Consider the following 25,869-nt stretch of genomic DNA (forward strand, 5'->3'; position numbering starts at 1 on the left):
TTCTTTAGTCAGCCTTCCATTTTGAATACTTCAGCTAGTTCAGTCTCCATATTTTCCCTCTTCTACTAGAAAATATCGAAACTTGCCATTTCTCGGTGTCTAGCTCGAGTGACCATAACTTCCCTCGCCACCAGAAAACCCTGAGTCCTTGCCCCTCTGGCTTACCTCCTCATGGTGGTTGCAGCATCTCAGATCACACCTTCTGATAGCTGTTATTCACCATATGACCTAGCTGCAACCAGCCTGTGTCTACATTCTGGGTAATGCAAAAAGGTCACTCTTAGACACACACAGAATACTCACATTTCACCACCAAGCCTGAAAGCTTGTCACATCACAATTTTCCAAATTAACATCTGATTAGTCCAATTTCCTACATATCTTTCCTCTGATTTTGGTTCTAATATCAAACAATTTCATGGCTGTTGGTATGTTATATATCTCTGCTCCTGCTTGATCTATATTTAAATGAATATTTCATTCAACACTGTGTATGTTATATAAACAAATTTTCATTGTATTTTATTCACAAACACAGCATACACACAACAATATAAATTAACAAACATTTGGGACAAGCAGTGATTCATGTAGGAAAAGCATGCATTAACAGTTAAGAGAAATAACAGAAATTTGATTTCCAAAATTACAAAGATAAAAGAATATGTTTTCTTCTAGATATTTCTGCTTACACTTCCATGAGCATTCCTTACATTTAACAGCAATAGTAAAATGTCAAGTTCCACGATTCAGAATCACATTTTACACAATAGTGGAGTGCAGCCAATCTTAGAACATTCAACTAAAATGAGCAGCCCCAACAAGTTGCATAGTATAGTATGAATGCTCTGAGTCACTACTTATATGCCACATAGAACTGTGGACTATAAAATGGAGGATACATGATACCAAATTCACTCCGAACTTACAGTAAGTCCTTATTACTAAAAAACAAACATATTTAAAACAGGTATCAAATGATATCACAGACTGACAAGAACGTGTAAGCTCAGGTTTTGTTGTTTTCCGAGAATCGATTACTTTTTGTTTCCTTTTAGGAAACTAATCATTTCTTGTGCTGCTATATGTGTTAAGAATTATTTCTCAAACCTGTGCGCCTCAAGAATGACTTTGCCCATGAAACATTCAATTTTATGTTCCCACCATTTTCTTCCAGAAGACTGGGGTCATACTGCATTAACACTTGCCTTGCTGTCTCAATGACAAGGTAAGATGACACAGGTTCACCTGCTTTTACTATTTCTTGTATACACCGACGAACTTCCTCATCATATTTCCCCAACCTCATTGGCCTTCCACGTTGTCCATATCCCAGTGATGTTACCTCCTTATTCAAAACCTTCTGATCAACTGTACAATGTTCACGTTTCAATAAATATTTGTCTCTAAGTGTTCTCATTGTACTTGATGGAATCTCAACTCCAAGAACATATTTGAAATACAAACATGCCTGCTGACTTCCATGTTCTGCAGCGTATCTACCCATTTCAGCACGTAGTTCAGGGCTATATACACAGTAATTTCCTCGTTTACAGCCTTTAAAACTTCTTGACAACACTTTTTTTTGAGATTTTTTAGTAGCAACAGGGTTAGGTTTACCATCTCCTTTGGTAATGTCAGGAGCCTCTAAACCAGTCGACAATTCTTTACTAGATGAAACTCTGACTGTACTTTTCACTGAGTTATTAGCAGAGAGTGGTGTAGCCTTGGTACTAGACAAATTTTTTCTTGAATATGTTGCATCTGTATAACTTGCTGCAGTACAGCTTAGGGATCCTTTACTTTTATACGAAAATGTTGTGTCTGTAAAGGTTGATGAATTTTTACTGTTTGATATTGGATTGGAATGTTTCACAATAGTTCTACTAGAGCTTATTTCAGGCATGTTGTCCAAGAAAATGTGAAGTGCAGCAGATGTAGCTGTTGTACTTGCTGAAGTATTAGTTAAGGAAACTTCAGTCAAGTTGTCTAATGAAGTACTCTTTGATGCTAAACAGTTTTTATTCAAAAGCGAGGGGCTTACAGCTGTGGCAGTTGCTGAGGCATTACTAGAAGATATAATGGCATTATCTGATAAATTATTAGTAGAAGGTATTCTGGTAACACCATTCCATGAAGTATTACTACTACCTATGGAGCCTGTATAGCATGGGGACGAATTCCCTGGTTTTGGTGTTGTCAAAGAATTTGAAGTGATACAAGAATCTCGTGTAGATGTACAATTTGATCCAGTGCTATTGCAAGGGCCTGTAAGCTTATGACTCATTACTGGTGTGTTCGATGATGCCACAGTAATATAATTTAAATTATGTATTGTTGGAAGTGTCACAACTGGATTGTGAACCTCACCTTTACTTCTGCATGTAGTTAGATGTTTCGAATCTGTTGGAACCTCAGATCTACTTTCCATACCCTGCTTTTGTTTGTTGTGGTATTCAACGATGATGGGGATTTCCTCAGTACTTGATTGGACATTAATAGAGGTTAAATCTGGTAAAGAATTTACTGGTATTGCAGTGTCCACAGATGTTGAGCTTAATACTGTTGACACTTTAGGCCTGCATACAGCTGCAGCCTGTGAGGACATAGCAATTACATGTGAATTTGTCGAAGCAGTTGTCACAGTGTGTTTAAAGTCTGATACAGCTGTCAAGGCCTGCACTGAAATTGTTGCAGCTGATGGTCTTGTGTCTGTGACAGGTGAGTTTGCTAACTCAGGTATCTTTGATGATGAGCCAGTTTTTGGATGACCAATATGAGCAACAGAACATGCTGGTCCCAAGAGATTCATTTTTGCAGCTAACATGTTGGTATTTTGGACTGAAGAAGATACAGAGGTACTGTGATGAATGTTTTCTTCAAAATTTGGTTTTGTTTGTGCAGTAACTGCATGCATAATGGCACCATCAGGAATGAGAGTAATTTGATGTGATGCCACCAAAGATGATCGTGATTGTGAAACTGTGCCATGATTTTGCATTATTACTAAATTGTTCACAGAATGCAATGAAGATGAAGACCCTGCTGCAGGTGAAATTTTCTTCTGCATAGAGTTGAATTTGTTTTTAGCATGATCTGTATTTGAACCCGATGACACAGATGACATGACTGCTTTGTCTATTGGATATACTGAAGAATCCCTGTCTGACAATTTTGACTGATTATCAGTGCTCTGATCTAGTGTTTCCTCTGAACTAACTAATGCCTTTAACATTTTCACTTTTTCATGCTGGGAAACTGTATGTGCTGAATCAAGTTGATACACAGGAGACTGTTTTTCAGATGAGTGTGAATGACCAGTGATGACTGAGTTCTGTAATGGGGTTGATTCACTTAATTGACTGGGAGTAGGGTGGGACAGCACTGCAAGTGGGGGAATTTTCAGTCTTGAGTCCATTGTACACAGTGTTTCTGTTACAGATGTTACTGGAAACACAGTCACATGTGAAGGAGACTGTCCAAGAGATATTTTCGACTGGGTAATAGCAACAAGAGGCGGTGGTTCTGTGAGCTGTGATTGAGAAAAGTACCTGAGAGGCACCTTTATTTTCTTTTTATCTTCTTGAGCAAGAGTTATTGCATAAGCACATGCTACACTTTTTGTTGTTGTCCTTGAAGATGTGGTAGCTACAGTATACAATGGTGCTGCCCGGTTGACTGGTGATTGTACTAAAAAAGGGTGACTGGTGCTAGAAGACATGGTTTCCTTTAGCACTGATACAGAGCAGGAAGGATACATAGTAGCTGATGTATCCATTTGTTTCTCTTTGAACAAAGATGAAGATAAAGGTGTTGCGGGCTTCTGAGGAACATCAGCTGGCAATACAGATGGGTCTGATGCAACTGGTTTTATATTTTTTATTACCTCACATATCACTGATGATGCAGGTGTGGTAGATGTTTTTATTGTTTTTTGAGTGACTGGTGCATTAGTGCTGCTTATTACAAAAGATAATGGTGACTGCTGCTCAGAGTTTTGAGAGCTCAGAGTACTTAGCAGTGGTGATGAGTTTAATGTGGCAGTTGCCTCATGTATTTGCAAGACATTTGTTACCTCTGGCTCTAGTGGCTGAAGTGTATCTGGTGTACACTGGACTGAATATAAATGACTGTTAGTAACATCAGAAGCTGGTACTGGAGATCTGGCACCTTTATTCAACAAAAACGTTGATGAATTGGTGGAATTAGCTTCATGAGCTGTCGCCGGTCCAGATGGATAGGGTACGTTGAGTGCTTTAACCTCATTACATTTGTTATATGTTGAAATATTACAGTCTCCCCTAGGTGGCAGCAAAAAAGTGTTATTCTGGTCATCGAACAAGGTGTTCACACTATATTCAGTTGACGCTTTAGTACAAACATGACTGACAGAGAAACACGATGGACTGGTGTGCAAGCGACAACTGTCACCTGAATATTTAGTAGCTGGTATTGTGTCATTTGTATTTTCCCCTCCAGCTTGATCTGAATTTAACTGAATGGTAGCATTAGTCTCAGTCAGTTGTGGAATACCCTCTTGTTGGAAAAGGACGTCTCCAGTTTGCGACAACACAGAATGAATTTGTGATACAAGTCTATCAGTGCCATGACTGCTGCTGTTTGATAGATGAAAATTCTGTTGTTTTCTCGGATGTGCTGGCATTCCATCGAGAGCAGATATTGTCTTATTAGCAAGCTCAGCATCAGAAAAATGTGACAATGGTGGTAGCTGCAATGAAGAAATGTAGTTGTTTCCTGAGATTGAGTTTATGTCTTCTCGCTGACTGTGTTCATTATAATATGAGTATAGCTCATTATGCTGATACTCTTGGACAGAAATATTAGGATCATTTGAAACTGGGGTAGTATCCACAATATGATTAAACTGGCTCGGGAATACTAATGATGATGAAACAACTGAGCCACTGCACTGGGTGTAAGGCTGTATATCAAGAACAGAACTAGTGTGTTGATTGAAGGAGGCACAGTTGGATGACGCAGCAGCTGATGATGGAAATATAGCATTAGGAGAGTCACTGAACTGAGGGTCATTTAGAACACTCATAGAACTTTGCAAAATATTTATAGTCTGCATTGCACTGACTGTGTCTGCACTTTGTACACAACTCTCATGAATGTGGTTTTGTGGAAAAGCCTGTTCCATCTGAGGTTTAAAAGTATTTTCTTGGATGTTCAAATGTATTTGTTGTTGTGCTCTTTCATGCTGCAGTTGTTTTCCTTTCTGTTGAACTGCCAACTGCTCCTGTTTCTGCTTCCATTGAGACTGTTTTTCAAAAGTCTTCTGCAAATACATTTTTCGGAATCTACGAACTACAGTTTCTGTTATGGGATGACCAAATTTTCTTGAATAATGCTGTATAGCAGCACCAACAGTATATTTAAAAGCATAATTTCCTATCTCTTCTTTAAGTTCGTCACTGTAATGTCTTTTACGACTTACATTAGACCTTTTCTTGTTGATTTTCTTTTTTAGTTGGGTTGGAATTTGACTAAGATATAATCTTTTAAATTTGTGTACTATACCCAATCTTGTGGCACGTCCCAATTTCTGAGTGAAATGATCTGATGCAGCCCGAACACCATATATCACGGCATATTTTCCAATTTCCTGTTTCAGCTCTGGTGTGTAACTATTATGAATTTTAAAAATATTACGTATAGTACTTTCACTTACAACTCTGCCAAGTTTCTTTGAGAAATAGCGAGCAGCTTCACTAGCACCTTTTTCAGTAACATACTGGGCAATTTGTTCACGTATTTCTGGTGAATACTTATGGTATTTACCCCGTTTTCTTTGTTTCTCTCTGGCACATTCAAGCAACTTCTTAACACAAGCAATTGTACTTGCACGTATTTCAGATGGCTGGCTGAATTTCACTACTTTTTGCAGCTGGTTTCTGTTTACAAGATGGGCTCTCCTTTCTGTGCCGGGAGCAGAACCTAAAGCAAAACAAAACAAAATATTGATCACATTCAAGGATTCTTACATTAAATGTATTGCAGGAACTTCCAACTGTACAGAAGAGAATTTAGCAATACAAATGTAAAACTAACGTTCACTGAAAACTTTGGAAACATGTGTGAGTACTTTGAAAAAGCAGATCAGGTGTTGATAGTTGGGACAGCTGGAAATATCCTGACTAAAAACGAAAAATACAATATTAGTGGTGCCAAACACAAAATAGGAGCAGCTAATGAGCACACAAATGCGAGTTTTATGGAAGTTATGTGGCACCATGATGAGTCCTGGCTTAACCCTGTTGTTAAACAAGTAAACAAGGAACTGAGGCTCCTTCAGACAAATGCAATATCTTATATGGTTGCTGTTCTGGTAGTTGGTATAGTATAGGAAGATTGGGGTTGTACTTCTCATGGGCTATAACTGAATAGGAGAGGTAAGAACAAATTAGCAGATCTATTAGAAGACAAAAGGGTGTCCAACAGTACACAATGGCATATCCTTGTGGTTTTGGAATCAGGTGAGACACCCACTTTTGATCAAAATTCAGAATTCACCGAGACAGTATAAAGGGAACAAACTGACAAAGAGTCCCATTTAGTCTTATAATAATAGAATGAAAAGAGAAAGCAGATTGCTTCATCAGAATATTATGTGGTAAAAAAACAAGGTAAATAAGTTGCTAATTTGCTTGCAAGCCCTTAGCAGCTGAAAAAATTGGTGTCAATTGTCTGTCTGAGCAACAACAACAGGCACAGAAAACCTTCTCATAAGTGGTTATAAATTAGATGCATATTCATGTAGAGACAATGTGGATAATGGAGTTATCATCACATTAATAAAAAAATCAATGTAATACAAAAATGTAGAAATAAATAATTGTGTACAGATTAGGATATAGAAGCATGTGCTTGTGGGTGAATATTGGGAAATGTAATTGTTACAATGTTATAAGAGGGAAAGTTGATACTCACCATATAGCAGAGATGCTGAGTTGCAGACAGGCACAACAAAAAGACTTTCACGCTTAAAGCTTTTGGCCAATGGCCTTTGTCAACACACACACACACACTCAAGCAAATGCAACTCACACACATGGCTGCAGTCTCAGGCAACTGAAACCACACTGCGAGCAGCAGCACCACTGCATGATGTGAGTGGTGACTGGGTGGGTGAAAGGAGGAGGCTGGGGTGGGAAGGGGGAGGGATAGTATGGTGGGGATAGTGGACAATGAAGTGCTGCAGGATAGGCGGAGGACAGGGCAGGGGAAAGGGGGGGAGAAAAGTAGTGGAAAAGGGGGGGGAGAGGGAGAGGGAGAGAGGAGAGAGAGAGAGAGAGAGAGAGAGAGAGAGAGAGAGAGAGAGAGAGAGAGAGAGAGAGAGAGAAATAAATTTTTAAAAAAATAAAAAAGACTGGGTGTAGTGGTGGAATGATGGCTGTGTAGTGCTGGAATGGGAGGAGGGAATGGGCTGGATGGGTGAGAACAGCGACTAACGAAGATTGAGGCCGGGAGGGTTACGTGAACGTAGGATGTACTGCAAAGAAAGTTCCTACCTGTGCATTTCAGAAAAGGCTGGTGTTGGTGGAAAGGATCCACATGGCACTGGCTGTGAAGCAGTCATTGAAATGAAGAATATCATGTTTGGCAGTGTGTTCAGCAACAGAGTGGTCCCCTTGTTTCTTGGCCACAGCTTGTCGGTGGCCATTCATGCGGACAGATAGCTTTTTGATTGCATTGCCTTCATAGAATTCAGCATAATGGTTGCAGCTTAGCTTGTAGACCAAATGACTGGTTTCACAGGTTGCCCCTGCCTTTGATGTATGGGTGGTGTTAGTGACCGGACTGGAGTACGTGGTGGTGGGAGGATATATGGGAAAGGTCTTGCATCTAGATTACAGGGGTATGAGCCATGAGGTAAGGGATTAGGAGCAGAGGTTGTGTAAGAATGGATGAATATATTGTGTAGGTTCAGTGAACAGTGGAGTACCACACTGTGGGAGGGGTGGGAAGGGTAGTGGGCAGGACATTTCTCATTTCAGGGTACGATGAGAGGTAATCGAAACCCTGGCAAAGTATGTAATTCAGTTGCTCCAGTCCTGGGTGATACTGAGATATGAGGGAAATGCTCCTCTGTGGCCGGATGGTGGAACTTTGGGAGGTGGGAGACTGGAAAGAAACGGCATGGGAGATTTGTTTTTGTACGAGGTTGGGAGGATAATTATAGTTAGTGAAAGCTTCAGTGAGAACCTTGGTATATTTTGAGAGGGACTGCTCATCACTGCAGATGCGATTACCGCTCATCACTGCATATGTGATTACCATGGGTGGCTAGGCTGTACGGAAGGAACTTCTTGGTATGGTATGGGTGGCAGCTGTTGAAGTGGAGGTATTGCTGGTAGTTAGTAGGTTTGATGTGGATGGAGGTACTGATGTAGCCATCTTGGAGGTGGAGGTCAACATCTAGGAAGGTGGCTTGTTGAGTTGAGTAGGCCAAGGTGAAGCAAATGTGGGAGAAGTTGTTGGGGTTCTGGAGAAATGTGGATAGGGTATCCTCACCTTCGATCCAGATAGCAGAGATGTCATTAATGAATCTGAACCAGGTGAGGGATTTAGGATTCTGGGTTTTTAGGAAGGATTCCTCTAGATGGCTCATGAATTGATTGGCATAGGATGGTTCCATGCGGGTGCCCATAGCCGTATCCTGGATTTGTTTGTAGGTAATGCCTTCAAAGGAGAAGTAATTGTGGGTGAGGATATAGTTGGTCTCCGCTGAGAGAATCTCTGCTCTCTGCCTCCACTGAGAGAATATCTGCTCCTGTAGACTAACACCTTCAAACCTATTACCCGGAACCTACCCTCCTATATAAAAGATACCAACTATTTCCTCCACTGACTCTCCACAGTTCCTGTCCCTTTACCACATGGTGCCCTGCTCATCACTATTGATGCCAACTCCCTGTACACTAACATTCCTAATGCCCATGGCCTTACCGCTATTGAACACTACCTTTCCCAATGCCCGACGCATTCCAAACCAACAACCTCCTTCCTAAAAACACAGAATCCTAAACCCTTCACCTGGTTCAGATTCATTGATGAAATCTTTGCTATCTGGATTGAAAGTGAGGATACCCTATCCACATTCCTCCAGAACCTCAACAACTTCTCCCCCATTTGCTTCACCAGGTCCTATTCAACCCAACAAGCCACCTTCCTCGACGTTGACCTCCACCTCCAAGATGGCTACATCGGTACTTCCACCTATATCACAAACCTACTAACCAACAGCAATACCTCCACTTTGACAGCTGCCACTCATTCCATACCAAGAAGTCCCTTCCATACATACATATGCTTGAGTGTGTGTGTGTGTGTGTGTGTGTGTGTGTGTGTGTTGTTGTTGTTGTTGTTGTTGACAAAGGCCACTGGCCAAAAGCTTTAAGTGTGGAAGTCTTTTTGTTATGCCTATCTGCAACTCAGCATCTCTGCTATATGGTGAGAAGTAACTTTCCTTCTCGTAATATTTTTACATTCCATCCTGGATTTTCTATTGTTTGATAATGTGATTGTCGTAATACACACATCTCCACTGGGTAACTAAGAAATATTCATGAAAACTTTTGATACATTATCATGCTCTCTGTCATAGAAAAATAAGGCACTATTAATTTCCGGTGATTTTAATGTAAATTTTGTAACCAATCTTATAAGGCTCCCTAATTCAATTAGTAAAATTACATATGACAAAAAAATTTTTTTATATCAAACAATGGAAAATCAAGGCTGGAATAATGATAATATTATGAAAAGGATAGATTGCTGTTCACCATAGAGCAGAGTTGTTGAGCTGTAGATAGTCACAACAAAAAGACCGTCAAACAAGTAAGCTTTCGGCCAAAAAGGCCTTCATTGGAATCAAACACACACACACACACACACACACACACACACACACACACACACACACCTCCCTTTACACTAACATTCCTAATGCCCATGGTCTTATTGCTATTTAACACTATTTTCTCAACATTTGACAGATTCGAAACAAACAACCTCCTTCCTGAACGATATTTTCACTTTGCAGCGGAGTGTGTGCTGATATGAAACTTCCTGGCAGATTAAAACTGTGTGCCGGACCAAGACTCGAACTCGGGACCTTCGCCTTTCGCGGGCAAGTGCTCTACCATCTGAGCTACCCAAGCACGATGGCTCAGATGGTAGAGCACTTGCCTGCAACAGGTAGGGGTCCCGAGTTCGAATCTCGGTCCGACACACAGTTTTAATCTGCCAGGAAGTTTCATATCAGCGCACACTCTGCTGCAGAGTGAAAATCTCATTCTGGAAACATCCCCGAGGCTGTGGCTAAGCCATGTTTCCGCAATATCCTTTCTTTCAGGAGTGCTAGTTCTGCAAAGTTCACAGGAGAGCTTCTGTAAAGTTTGGAAGGTAGGAGACGAGGTACTGGCAGAAGTGAAGCTGTGAAGACAGGGCATGAGTCGTGCTTGGGTAGTTCAGATGGTAGAGCACTTGCCCATGAAAGGCAAAGGTCCCGAGTTCGAGTCTCGGTCCAGCACACAGTTTTAATCTGACAGGAAGTTTCAACCTCCTTCCTAGTTGCCATGACAAACTGTATTCTCACCCTCAGTTATTTCTCCTTCGAAGGCAATACCTACAAACAAATTCAGGATATAGCTATGGACACCTGCGTAGTACCTTCCTATGCCAACTTATTCGTGGCCCATCTAGGGGAGTGTTCCTCTTGTGACTCAGTACCATCCAGGATTGGAGCAACTGAATTACATTCTCTGCCAGGATTTTGACTAGAATGGTATAACAGCAACTGATGCAAGAAACCCTAGAAATGGGTACAAATATGTGGGAAATAATATTTTCATTGTTGCAGGTGCATCATGTAAGGGCTATTCAAAATAACATTATTCATTTAGTTTCATAAATGTTACGTTCAAGAAAGAAACAAACAATTTAAGGTGGGATCACATTGACCCCAGTGGTACTCAGTGGAAAAACCATGAATAAATTTTAATGTGCTGAAAATATGAGAATGAATGAAACATCACTGGATACAACTGACTTGGAGGGAGAATGATATATATTTTGAAAATAATATCTCTGAACAGAATTGAATAGACTTGCTGGCTTCTTTTGCCATATGAATAATTGCCTAGTTTGTGGATACAGAAGTCAGTAAGTTTGCGTGTTTTCATTTACTCACGTCTTATGGGATGCCACGCTATTCTGGGGTAGCTCCCCACATAGGCAAAAGGTATTCACTGCACAAAGGAAAGTAATCATGTTTAGGGTTCTCACATGTACATCTTGCATGCATCTCTAAGTGACTGGACCTATTAACCACAGCATCACAGAGCATTTATTCATGTGTGAAATTTGTTATCAACAGTCCCTTTAAGTTTGAGATTGACAGACGTATTGACAAGTACAGCACCAGTGGGAAAAATGAGTTGCATTTCCCTATAATGAATCTCATTTTGGCACAGAATAGGATGAAATATGCAGCTGTAAAACTGTTTGATAATCTATCCATGGAAACGAAAACATCTGACAGACTAGTCATAAATATTTTTTTCATTTTTAGATATGTGATGCGTTTTATGTTTGTTTTATTGGCCTGTTCCACACCCTAACAGTTATCATGAATATGATATATGGAATTAGTAACTAACTAACTACTAACTGGGTGTGGGAGTTAATATTTTTGGTCAATTGTGTCGAATAACAAATCTCACAACATTACAATGGCCAAAGACAACAAACTAAGAAGTCTCCTGACTTGCAATTGCAAGGGCATCTGCAATCAGCACTCAATCAGTTGCATGTGAAACTGATGTTTCACCGAGTACTGAGTGGCAAATATTACCGAAAATGAAGGTACACCCCTACCACCCACAGAAAGTGCTTGCTTCGATACCTGTTGACCTCAGATGTCATGTCATCTTCCATCAATAGTTCTTGCAGCACCCTACAGTCGATCCTCACATTCCTGCATATGTTGAAGCTTTTCATGGATGAAATCTGTTTCACCAGAGACAGACTGCTAAATACATATAGTAGTCATGTTTGGGCCAATTAGAGTCCCTGTACTACACTTCTGAAAAACTGTCAACACTCATTATCAATTAACATGAGGGCAGCATAGTAAGTGGTTATATACTAGACCTGTTTCTCCTTTCTCTCAACTTAAATGCACCAGTGTACACAGTATGTCTCAGATAGAGACATACTACCCAGCTTCCTGGACCATATCACACTCGTTATTTGACAATATTATGAATGGGATAAATCGCTACTCACTGTAACGATGGCACACTGAGTTGCTGACAGCCACAATGAAATGACTGCTACATACTGAGCTTTCAGTCAAAGCCTTCTGAAGAAAGGGAAATATACACACAATCACACAAGAAGGCACACCTCACGCACACATGACCACCAACTCCAGCTCCTCCAGCCAGAATGCAAGTGCATTGTGTAGAATACAGAATAGGGCAGGAAAAAAGATGTGACTGCAGGGTGCTGGTGGTGACAGAGAAGTCAGCACAGCCTGGTGGACATACAGGGACTAGATGATACAGGACAAGGCTGCCATGCACAGCATTGGGAGGTTGTGGGGGAAGGGGGCGGATGGGGAGCAGAAAAGAAGAGGGGCACAGAAGTGGAAAAGGTGGGGCAGGAGGGGAGGGCGTTGGCCGAGAACGATGCACAATGAAGGTGAGGAGACATGAACTGGGAAGAGGCAACAGTACAGAGGGGGTGGGGACAGTAGTTTACCGCAGGTTGATGCTGGGATGATTTTGGGAGCAGAGAAAGAATTGTAAGGATAACTTCCGTCAGCGCAGTTCCAGAAAGCTGGTGGTGGAGTGGAGGATCCAAATGGACCGGGTTGTGAAGCACACATCAAAATCAAGCATTTTATGTTCAACCTATTTCATGGCCAGCAGGTTCGCCTGATCTCACCCCACTTGATTTCTTCTTGCAGGGCCATGTGAAAAGTCTCATGTACAAGACACTAGTTGAGACCAAAGAAGATCTCTTGACAAGAGTTCTTACTCCCTGTGACACTGTTTGAATGACACCAGAGATACCAGAACAGCTATTACATAACTTTGTGTGATGACACCATGCCTGCGTTGACAATGACATCTCGAACAACTGTTGCAAATGCAACAGCTTGTGAAACCTGTGCAGGTAAATGGAATCCATAATTACTGTACACAGGCTTAGAATTTTCAGTCTCTCTGCAATCAAATTAGATGCACTGTTACCAGTCCAGCAACAGGGGAAATTATCTGAGAGGGTATTCTGTGGAAATTTTGTACATCATGATCAGGATTTGGAAGCTGGGGCCCTTAGTTTGAGCACTGCCCAAGGCTAAGTCAGAACTTGAGTAAATCGATACAGTCCACATTATAACACTTGCATATATGCTCTATGGATCAAGTAACTAAGTGGAAACTGCTGAATAAGAACTACGAAGCATCTCCAATTTCACCAGCATATGTCAGAGCAACTCGGGGCACATATAAACTCCCCAAAATGATTTTCTCCCCTAAAATGAGTCTAAACAACATTCGGAACAATGACAAAGGAGAGATGATAGTGGTACGAAGAATATGAAGTAGGAATGGCTGTTTTTGATTGTTTCTAACAACGCCATGTGAAGGCAAATAATGTTTTAAAATGTGAGAAATGTGTATGCTACAAATAAACCTCTTTTATCCACAAAACATTTCTTTTTCAAATATCAGAACTATTTAAATGTTCATCACCTTCACAGAGCACAACACACAGCATCCATTAACTTCCTCTTTAAACATCCAAAAGAAAATCACATTGCTGTCCTGTGTCTAACATTAGACACAAATGAACAAAATCAGAGGTATCATCAATATGACAACAATGATGTCAGTTAATTAGGTAGTCAACTTTTTGGCCCACTGCACTCACACAAAAAAAGCATTACATGACCGTGATTGCAACTAGAGCAACAAATGTAGGTGTTTTCACTAAATTAAACAAATATCAAATTGTTCCACAAAACACACACATGCATCCGTACACTATTCTTAAAAATCATGAAATCTATCCTAAACCATATAACAAAGTGAGAAGAAAGGTTAAGAGACAAACAACTAACATACGACAACAGATACAGGTGGCTGGCTGATCACTAAACAAGCATGGATACACCATTCTACAACACATTAAAATACACAACCTTAAAAATTTATGCTGAAGACCAGACAACACAAAATATTTTTCAATTTTTTACACATTTTCTTATCATCATCACTTAAACTAGAAGTCACATTACCATTTAAATTTATAGCTAACCTCTTGTCAAAAAATGAAACACACCCTTATAAAATGTGGCATACTGAAATATTGACATCGAAGATGTCACATTCAAAAATATGTTAATGAACATTTATTAAATGTTATCTACACCAGATGAAGAATTTAATCCCTTTGACACCAATGCGCATTTATATAGGCAGATCTATTGACAGGGTGATTATGTTGAATATATGCTTGTTCCTGTCATTCACATTTGTATGTCATTAAAATATCAACAAAGTTTGTAAAATTTCTTTGCAGTGATACTCTCTGCATGTTGTGTACCTACTCCTAATGGACATCCTTGTAGCACTCAATTATTAACAAAAGATGTCCGACATGTTACTGCCAGAATATTCCAAATCAGTGAACTGTGCACAAAGGAGAGAATGAAGCATCAATATCAGCGTCGACAGATGGTACAACAGTGAACTGCACCAATTATTATCATCTGTCAGCAATTAATAAAAACTCCTCAGCAAAGGAGTATCAAATGATAAGTAGAAATTGTTCACTTGTGTATCATGATATCTGAAAATGTCATATAAACATTTAAATAATTCAGTTTATATCTAGACACCTAGCAAAATCTGTTTCCTCACTTCCATATCTGCTTCATTTTAGTGAATAAAAATATTGCCAACTGTCTGAAGATAACAACTGCAATTATAATTTTATTTCCTGTATGCCCAAACACACCTTGTTTATTAGACTACAGAGAAGACCTTTAACCCACTGTGATATCTTTGTTTTTCTCATATTTTTGAATTAAATTATAAGCAGATACATTGACTGCAGTCATAAGCTTTTGCTGTGATTTAGTGTACATATCTCATAAAGTATTGTACATGCAATTCATCATTAGTAACAGCATAGGCAGCTGTGTACACTATTTAGAGTTGTTCTACTATGAATCACAATGCCGCCTGATAATTTATACAGTACTGTGAATAAGAACATCATAATTCACCTGGTTATTTAAATCATTTGTGCAACCATGGAACAGCTCCTCTCTATGGGACATTCTCTATTTTCTATTCAATACAGTTCAACACAAAATACATGTGGATGTGAGACAATTGTTTTTACACTTATTACGTTTCACGAGTTACCTTCAAAGCTCATAACTTAACACACAATGAAACACAAATGTTTGTGTGATGAACAGTTGACACTGACCAACTGTAATCTTTGTTTTGTGATTCCACAGTATGGACAACTCTCACGACCAAAAATATATTCTTTGTATCATCAATAAGTCAATAATTATGTGAGCAGTACAATCACTTACTTGTTTTCTCAACTGATCCAGCATTATCTTGATGACCTTCTGCAGAGTTTTTTCTACTAAATTTTCTATGAAATAATGGACAGTCCTCCCTCATCTGTGTTTCAGATTGTTGAGCTCTTTCAATATGATTCTTCTGATGAATCTGCTATGACATTTTAGACATGAAAAGCTGATTACAGAGTTGACACTGAAATAATGGCACATATGAATTACACTATTCACTAATCTCAGCTGCAGTCAAATCAATACATGTACACTCTCAAAAGGTTACCTAGAACTCTCATTTCACATATTTTTAATAAAAAATATAAACAGAAGTTTTTGAAACTTGGTGATACAGAAAAATGTTGAAGATTAGATGGGTAGATCATATCTCTAATGCAGAGATAATGATTCAAATAGAGAAGAAAAGTAATTTATGGCACAACTTGACTAAAAGAAATCAGTTGATGAACACATTCTGATGCATCAAGGAATCATCAGTTTGGTGGTGGAGGGACATGTATGAGGTAAAAGCTGTAAAGGGAGACCAAGATTAGAGTACAGTAAGAAGGTTGAAATGCGACGCGGTTGCAGTTGTCGTGCAGAGATGAGGCGGCTTGCACAGGATAGTCTAGCATGGAGAATTTTAAAAAAAGAACCTTGCCTTTTGTGGGCAATTCTCTTACTGACAAAGCTATCCAGGCAAGATACATGACTTAATTCGGCACAAAACTTTAATTTAGCATAAAGTTTCAAAAAAGTCACACTCAGCTGCAGCGTGAAAGACCAATTCTGTAACCACAGTGACATATTCTGCCTGAATAAATAACTCTGTATTTGAATACCCATGCCTATACCAATTTCTTTGGCTCTTCAGTGTATAACACAATCAAGCAATTTATGTGCAGCCTTCATGAAAGTTATCTTGAAATCTTCTGCCACCACACCTCATGAGGCATGCATCTATAAAAACATCCAATTGCCATGTTTACCAACACTCTTACTTTCAACCAAATTACAGCACAATCAGAATCTAAAGTCAACTCACTAGATATTATCATATCATTGACATCCATGAGCTTCTACATATACATTCCACAAGCTACCTTATGGTGTGTGGTGGAGGGTATTTTGTGTAACACTGTCACTTCCCCCTTTTCCTGTTCCAGTTACACCTGATTTGTAGAAAGAACGATTGCTAGTAAGCCTCCATGTGAGATCGAATCTCTCAAATTTTATCTTCATGGTCTTTTTTGCAATACATACACTATGTGATCCAAAATATCTGGACACCCCCAAAAACATACTACATACTTTTTTGTGTTAGGTGCATTGTGGTGGCACCTACTGCCAGGTACTCCATATCAGCGACCTCAGTAGTCATTAGACATTGTGAGAGAGTAGAATGGGGTGCTCCGCAGGACTCACAGACTTTGAATGTGGTCAGGTGATTGGGTGTCACTTGTGTCATACGTCTGTATGCAAGATTTCCACACTCCTAAACACCCCAATGTGATAGTGAAGTGGAAACATGAAGGGACACATACAGCACAAAAGTGCGCAGGCCAACCTAGTCTGTTGACTGACACAGAATGCCAACAGTTGAAGAGGGTCCTAGGCAGACATCTATCCAGACCAACACACAGGAATTCCAAACTGCATCAGGATCCACTGCAAGTACTATGACAGTTAGGCGGGAGGTGCAAAAACTTGGATTTCATGGTTGAGCGGCTGCTCATAAGCCACACATCACACCGGTAAATGCCAAACGATGCCTTGCTTGATGTTAGGAGTGTAAACATTGGATGATTGAACAGTGGAAAAACGTCGTGTGGAGTGACAAATCATGGTACACAATGTGGCAATCTGATGGCAGGGTGTGGATATGTCGAATGCCCGGTGAATGTCATCTGCCAGCATATGTAGTGCCAACAGTAAAATTCGGAGGCGAAGGTGTTATAGTGTGGTCATGTTTGTCATGGAGAGGGCTTGCACCCCTTGTTGTTTTGCATGGCTCTATTGCAGCACAGGCCTACATTGATGTTTTAAGCACCTTCTTGCTTTCCACTGTTGAAGTGCAATTCGGGAATGGCGACTGCACCTCTCAACACGATCGAGCACCTGTACATAATGCACAGCCTGTGGTGGAGTGGTTACATAACAATAACATCCCTGTAATGGACTGGCCTGCACAGAGTCCTGACCTGAATCCTATAGAACACCATTGGGATGTTTTGGAATGCCGATTTCATGACAGGCCATGCCGACTGACATCATATCTCTCCTCAGTGCAGTACTCCATGAAGAATGGGTCAATTGGTACTAATCATTAAATATTATCATAATTTTTATTGCTATACACATACCTCCCTCACCACATTCAACCTATCTTTGCGATTCCAGTTAAGAGTCTAGAATTTCACTGCTGCTAACATCTGGTTTGGGCCAGCTTTCTGTCCATAGTACTACACTGGCGCTGTTACCATTCGTATGTGTTAAGGGTGGCCCTAGATTTCTCTACCAGATAATGGAGGTCAAGAAATCTACATCCAAGACTGTCACAAAATTGTCTGATCCTCTGGTTCAAGCCCCCAACAAACATACTGTGTGGACATCGGCCTTCCATCCTGATCTGCCTGCTGTTCATCCACCCAATATCAGAAAAGGAAGGAAAATCAAGTTTAATATCTCACTAATGACAATATCTTTAGAAACAGAGCACAGCCTCAAATTGTGGAAGGGCTAGGAAGGAAACGTCCTTTTCAAAAGAGGCATCCCAGCTTATGACTTGTGTTATTTAACCCTTTCCACTCGACTCTTTTTTTTTCCATCCTGTACTGCCACTGCACCCATAATATTTACACTGCAAATAACCTCTATTACATATAATGAAATTACACCAAGGCTAACTATAGACTAAATGACAACAAAAATTATACATACATTCTAACAGTGAACATGTCATATTTTGTCTTTTATTTCATATATTTCATCACTTAGGTCCTATATTTCTTCAAGGTATGGTACTTTTAAAAGCATTTACCCAGATGGAGTCCTGGTTTTCTGCTACATGTGTTACAGTAGTAAAGTTTCCCTTCTACCACGTTTTATCTTCCTATTACTGCAAACAGCACAACTCTTACTGTAACTCCTTTCATTGGAGTAAATGAAGTATGGCTGCTTTGATAGTCTCTTATTGTCAGCAAAAGTAGATGAATTTCCCCTCTTTTGCTATTTGTGTTTTTTTCTTCTCCAACCAGAGTTTTCAGAAGTGCCACTCTTGCATCTCTTGTGGCTCAGCTTGGGTTTCTGGTTGGAAGTATCATCCAGATTGTAGAGAAAGAAGCTAGTGACTACTGCTACCTCAACAGCCAGAGAAACATCTTACACCACCACTTTCTGATTTCCTGATGAAGCTGTAGGATGTACAATACTGGTCAGTGTATCCACTCCACCCATGTTTATATTACAGTCACAAATGACTGTGGGCTTTAAGAACTGCTCTCATTTTTGGCCCTTCGTGTCACTGGTATAGTTTCAGTATTGTGTCAAGTGTTTAGCATGACAACACTGCATTCATTTTTCCACAGCATTGCCATTACTTTTCCATCTTTTCTGTAGGCAGTAACTTCATGCTCTTTCAATTCCAATTTCTTCTTGGTCAGTCAATTCAACTGGTAATTCTTTCCTCCTCTGTTTCTGTTGAATCATATCAGTTATGTAATAGCCTATGTCCACCAGCTGCATAACATACACAGTGTAGAAATTGTCCATATGGAGATGGTAACCACTGGCATTACCAGTAGCATTTGTAAGTTTGTCACACAAATGCATAAACAATCCTATTTTTAAAGTGGGATTCCTGGCCTCAGCAATGCCTGCGCAGTAGTTGCTTCAAAGTATGGTTCAAATCCTTTGAGCTATGCTGTTTCACTGTCAGCCAAAATATAAACCCACATAGCACAACTTCATTGGCTTGTTTGAATTGTAACAAATGAAAACAGCACACCCCTTGAATCCAATAGTGCTCCCATCAATGCTTATGTGCCTTCCTGGAATGTAAATTTCTCTGAAGTTGTTGTCAAGGTACTGGCTGCACTATGCTTTTTGTTGTAGACCCCTTGTGACAGTTCCAGCTGGAGGTCATCTTGCAGCATGGAACATCCAAAAAATTTAACAAAATCTTTCTCAGATGAATACATCTTTATAAAATGAACATGTTTGTGTCCATTCTTCAGTGAAGTCATTCTGAATATTAGGCTCAGGACTCAAATGCCTAAGAATGCTTTCATTTCATCAAAAGTAATATCCTTCAGACCAATCTCTGCCTCAGTAGTTGCTTTTTTTTTTTTGTTAACCTTAGCATACTGACTTGTACTTTTTGTGTAAAAAATCCAGAACCTCATTACAATGCTGAAGAGTGGGCTTGAATCCATTTACAACAGTGAAATTGGTTTTTGTGAAGTCCAGCTTATTTCCATATTTTGGGCATCTGTCAGAAGCAACTGGTCATCCATGTCACTAACACTTATAGACTCTGCATCTCCATTTGTTAATTTCCATATTTTCACCTTCAATGTCACTATTGGCAAACTGTAATTACTGTTACCATCACTCCAATCACTTATATCACTCACACTTTCATCCACCATTTCCACTATTGCTATAGAATTATCATGTAAATCCATTAATTTTGTTGTTATAGTTCCAAATACCAGCTTTGGAGTAAACTAGAAACACGAAAACAAAACAATAATGTGACAAATGCATTTCCTCATAGTTATATCGCAAGCTGATAGATGTCGGAACACTTCAGTTCATGAAATACAGCAGTGAGAGCCCTGACAAATGAGTTATAGTAAATTAAAGTTTGTGTTGGGGAACAACCGACATGTGAGTCTATTGTGACTTTTACGTGGTCGGGACTACCCGCTGGTCAAGCACTAGGGGTTAAGAAAACTGTGGTAAACCTAAATCTGCATGGTTGGATGGGAATTTGACCCACCAACTTCCTGAATGAAAGTCGAGTTTCGTAACCAATTTGCCACCTTGCTCCCAATAGCCAGCAAACCCACAAAGGCACCCAATGCACTTGTCCACATCTTTCAGGGAGATGGGTCCAAATTCCAACAGACAAGGCATCCCATGCTGGCTCAAATGTATCCTTTGCCATGGGTGACGGCTAAAATCTGTTTTTTAAGGTATAAGAGAACAGCCATCCAGCCAGTACCAATTCTCACTTTGCACTCAGAGATTCATAACCTCACTACTGTCATTCAGTTTCAAGCCAGTGTGGACACACCAGTTATGCATATTAAAAGGGAATGTAACATCAGGTATCCCAGAAGATGAAAGAGGCACCACAGATGCAACATTTCATGGCAGGTTGTTCGAACTGCCTTCAGCATGGGTAACAGACTTCATGTTGTTAATGAGCTTACAAACGCTTCTGGGCGGTGGCCACTTCACCCGCTGTATTCCCAGATTCATTCTTCTTGGACTGCAGTACAAAGGAGGCAATATATAGGGTGAGTCACCTAACGTTACCGCTGGATATATTTCGTAAACCACATCAAATACTGACGAACCAATTCCACAGACCGAACGTGAGGAGAGGGGCTAGTGTAATTGTTTAATACAAACCATACAAAAATGCACGGAAGTATGTTTTTTAACACAAACCTACTTTTTAAAATGGAACCACATTAGTTTTAATCAGTGCCATTTGTTGCATTGAAAAATGTTAATTACATTCGGAGATACTGTAACCTAAAGTTGACGCTTGAAACCTCCGACGTTCAGTTGCATGTTGTAACAAACACGGGCCACGGTCGGCGAGCAGCACCTGCAGGTACATGTTTACGATGACGACCATGTTTACGAGTGTGGCTGTAGTGCACTGTTGTGGTTTGGTCTAGCTGTCGCAGTGTCCGCATGTAGCGCTTGCTGCTATTGTTATTCTGCATTCGTCTCCGCACGCAGACCAACTGTAGTACACTGTGTTACCAGACGTCTGTGATAGTGTAGTGTAGTAGGAACTGTGACCATGGTGTATTCGAACTCTGAAAAGGCAGAGATGATACTCATCTATGGTGAGTGTCGACGAAATGCAGCTGAAGCCTGCAGGGTGTATGCAGAACGGTACCTGGACAGAGAGCATCCAACGTGCCGCACATTGCAAAACATCTACCGCCAACTGTACGCAACAGGTATGGTCGTAGCACGCAAACGGGTCCGTAACAGGCCCGTCACAGGAGAAGCGGGTGCAGTTGGTGTGTTAGCTGCTGTTGCCTTGAACCCACACATGAGTACACGGGACATTGCAAGAGCCGGTGGACTGAGTCAAAGTAGTGTCATGCACATACTGCATCATCACCGCTTTCACCCGTTTCATGTGTCGCTACATCAGCAATTACATGGTGATGACTTTAATCATCGAGTGCAATTCTGTCAATGGGAATTAACAGAGAATGCGTTGCAGTTCTACCTGTTTACCGATGAAGCGGGTTTCACAAACCACAGGGCAGTGAATCTACAGAACATGCATTACTGGTCCGTGGACAATCCTCGCTGGCTCAGACAGGTAGAGCGACAGTGACTGTGGACTGTAAATGTATGGTGCGGAATCATTGGCGGCCACCTCATTGGTCCTCACTTCATTGCAGGGGCCCAAACAGCTGCAACATACATCGCGTTTCTACAGAATGATCTGCCAACATTGCTCGAAAATGTCCCACTGGAAACGTGTCAACGTATGTGGTATCAGCATGATGGTGCACCTGCACATTCCACAATTAACACTAGGTTGACCCTTGACAGGATGTTTGACGGGCGTTTCATAGGACGTGGAGACGCATAAATTGGCCAGCCCATTGTCCTGGTCTTACACCTCTGGACTTCTTTCTGTGGGGTACGTTAAAGGAGAATGTGTACCGTGATGTGCCTACAACCCCAGAGGATATGAAACAACGTATTGTGGCAGTCTGCGGCGACATTACACCAGATGTACTGTGGTGTGTACGACATTCATTACGCCAGAGATTGCAATTTTGTGCAGCAAATGATGGCCACCACATTGAACATCTATTGGCCTGACATGTCGGGACACACTCTATTCCACTCCGTAATTGAAAACGGAAACCACGTGTGTACGTGTACCTCACCCCTCATGGTAATGTACATGTGCGTCAGTGAAAAAGACCAATAAAAAGGTGTTAGCATGTGGACGTGATGTGCTGTTCCAGTCTCTTCTGTACCTAAGGTCCATCACCGTTCCCTTTGGATCCCTACGTAATTCGGTGCTCTCCAATACACACGATCGAACAGCGGAGGAGTGGTACTCAAGCGTCAACTTTAGGTTACAATATCTCCGGATGTAATTAACATTTTACAATGCAACAAACAGCAGTGATTACGTATTTGTTTATATGTTCAGATGTGCTAACAAAACTAATGGGGTTCCATTTAAAAAAACGTAGGTTTGTGTTAAAAAACAAACTTCCGTGCATTTTTGTATGGTTTGTATTAACCAATTACACTAGCCCCTCTCCTCACGTTCGGTCTGTGGAATCGATTCGTCAGTATTTGATGTGGTTTACGAAATATATCCAGTGGTAATGTTAGGTGACTCACCCTGTATATGCCAATGAAAGACAAGCTGATTTACAATTCCACCTAAGTACACCCTATAAAACTAACATCAGGTCACAAACGCAACGTCACATAGGCTAAGTAATAAGAAAAGCAGGTGGCAGACTGCAGTTTATTGGCAGAATACTACGGAAATGGAAGACTGAGATCCATCCTAGAACATTACTCAAGTGTGTGGGACCTGTACCATATAGGACTAACATGGGGTACTGAGCATACATAAACAGAAGCAGCACTAAGGATCAAAAATGTGTTGGACCCATGGAGAGGGTGTTGAAATAACTCAACTGCAGACTCTTTAAGAGCAATGCAAACTATACTGTCAAAGCCTACTTAGAAGTTTGTGGAACCAACTTTAAGTGATAATTCTAGGAATATCTTACAACTCCCTGTGTATCACTTCCACAGGGATCATGAAGGCAAGTTTAGACTAATTACAGAATGCACAGTGCCGTTTAAGCAATCACCCTTCCCATGCTCCATACATGAAAATAATGGACAAAAGCCTTAGTAATTGGCATAATGGCAAGTTTCATTATCCATACAGTTCACAGTTCTTTCCGTAGTATAGAGACAGCTGTAAATAAAAGAATTCTCAACAACAGCCCTAATGCAGGTCTCATACGGGAAAGAATTTTTGTTCAGTTTCTGGTCACAGTAACAACTGACAGCAACACTGGTGGCTTTGCATGTGCAATGAACACCACACCCCAATTCCCAGTGAGGCTCTTGATATGGTGGCTTCGTCCTTTCACTAGCAACACTGCTGTACATGAATGACTTCTGGGATTGGCCTTCATAAGAACACAGTAACAACACGACACTAGCAGTTGCTATTTGCCAGCAACAACATTAAGATGTCAAGCAGCTGCCTTAATGAAAAACTGTTGGATTTACACAATGAACTCTGGCAGCAGACTAGAATTGTATATTCAAAAGAGGTGCCATAAAATTCTGAAGAGTCATAATAAAAATATGCTTTACTGTAACCCTAAGGCTGAAATTCCTTGACTTGCAGAACTATTTCAGTAAACTCTTTAATATTATTGTTCGATTACGTGTTTTTGGTGTGTAGTATGTATTAGCAAAATGTTAACTAGTACTGAGTTATTTAACTCGATATTGTAACTCTATTGAAATGCATACCTGTAGAACAAAATTTTGTGATTTTCCTCTTGCTATAGAGCACACTGCAGATACTTTGTTGATTGGTGAGTCATTTGTTGTATTTTCTTTATTTTCCTCCAGAATAAATTTTGGATTTCGTCCATGTAGCTTGTAGAATGGAGACAGTGAATCACACCCAAATGAAACATGATAGGTGAGTAGAAAAGACTGGATCTTTCTGTCCCAGTCAGAAGGATAACAGTTGACAAAGTCATTCAACAAATTTGTACTCCAAGAACATTCATCAGCCCCATGTTGTTCCGTCTCTGCTCTTTTTGTAGTTTTATTGCCAAACATACATGATGTCAACTCTGATTCAAACATGCCTCCTTTATAATGTTGTTGGACTTTCTCTAACTCCTGAGTTGTAAATCCAATGAAGCAGCATTCAGCAAACCCCAAAAGACAAAATATTTTTATGATGAAAGTTGCTACAGTTTTTATGTTTCTCTCACTTGTTGTGGGTTTCACACAAATCCACATTGATACTGGGTCAACTATTGTAATCAAATATTCATTATGATCAGCTGTTTTGGGGTAAGGACCACACACCTTCACAAGAACCTGCAAAATAAGAGGCAAGTTAATGGTTTGTGAGCAAGAGCAATGATCTGCTTTTCTAGTCAACATAGTAACTACTCCTGACAAAGAAAAATATTGGGTATAATATAGAGAATATAATAAAACACACACACACACACACACACACACACACACACACACACACACACGGTACACACACAGACAGAGAGAGAGAGAGAGAGAGAGAGAGAGAGAGAGAGAACACTGTTCTATAAATATTACTCGATTCTGATGAATTTGTAAGAGCACTGGACATCTGCACAAGACACTAAATTACAAGTAACCAAACACGCCAGAATATTTCATTTCTATCTACACACATAAAAAGTTTTGCATCACCCCAGTTCCCACAATTCCTGAGAATCGACATTGACTGTGGATATTGTATCACAGACACAATCCCTTCCACTGTTCAGAGATGTCACTAAACCCGCCCAAAGATGTAAACAACCATGCATGAGCAGCGCCTGTGAGACAAAAGGGGTCCAACAGCCAATCAGTTCCAGTCATTCCACCTGGAAGGAGGTACACAGCTTGTGTTGTCTGTAGTTCAACCATGCCTAGATGGTCAATACCACAGTTCGATTGTGTCCGCATTGTTACTTTGTGCCAGGAAGGGCTCTCAAAAAGGGAAGTGTCCAGGCATCTCGAAGTGAACCAAAGCGATGTTGTTTGGACATGGAGGAGATACAGAGAGACAGGAACTGTCAATGACATGCCTCGCTCAGGCCGCCCAAGGGCAACTACTGCAGTGGATGATCGCTACATACGGATTATGGTTCGGAGGAACTCTGACAGCAATGCCACAATGTTGAATAACACTTTTTGTGTAGCCACGG

The 25,869-nt window shown here is 40.4% G+C and overlaps 1 protein-coding gene across 1 annotated transcript in view; it reads right to left on the reverse strand.

Moving 5' to 3' along the window:
- Positions 1–539: 539 nt before the first annotated feature.
- LOC124798391 overlaps positions 540–25,869 on the reverse strand; it is a 77,274-nt gene continuing 51,944 nt past the window's right edge. The window contains exons 7-9 of the mRNA XM_047261766.1: positions 24,428–25,012; positions 15,650–15,794; positions 540–5,961 (exon numbers count right to left, since the gene is read on the reverse strand). Coding sequence (XP_047117722.1) covers positions 1,091–5,961; positions 15,650–15,794; positions 24,428–25,012 — 5,601 coding nt within the window. The 3' untranslated portion in view covers positions 540–1,090. The remainder of the gene's footprint in view (positions 5,962–15,649; positions 15,795–24,427; positions 25,013–25,869) is intronic.

Source organism: Schistocerca piceifrons, chromosome 5 (assembly GCF_021461385.2).
Source record: "Schistocerca piceifrons isolate TAMUIC-IGC-003096 chromosome 5, iqSchPice1.1, whole genome shotgun sequence".
NCBI lineage: Eukaryota > Metazoa > Arthropoda > Insecta > Orthoptera > Acrididae > Schistocerca > Schistocerca piceifrons.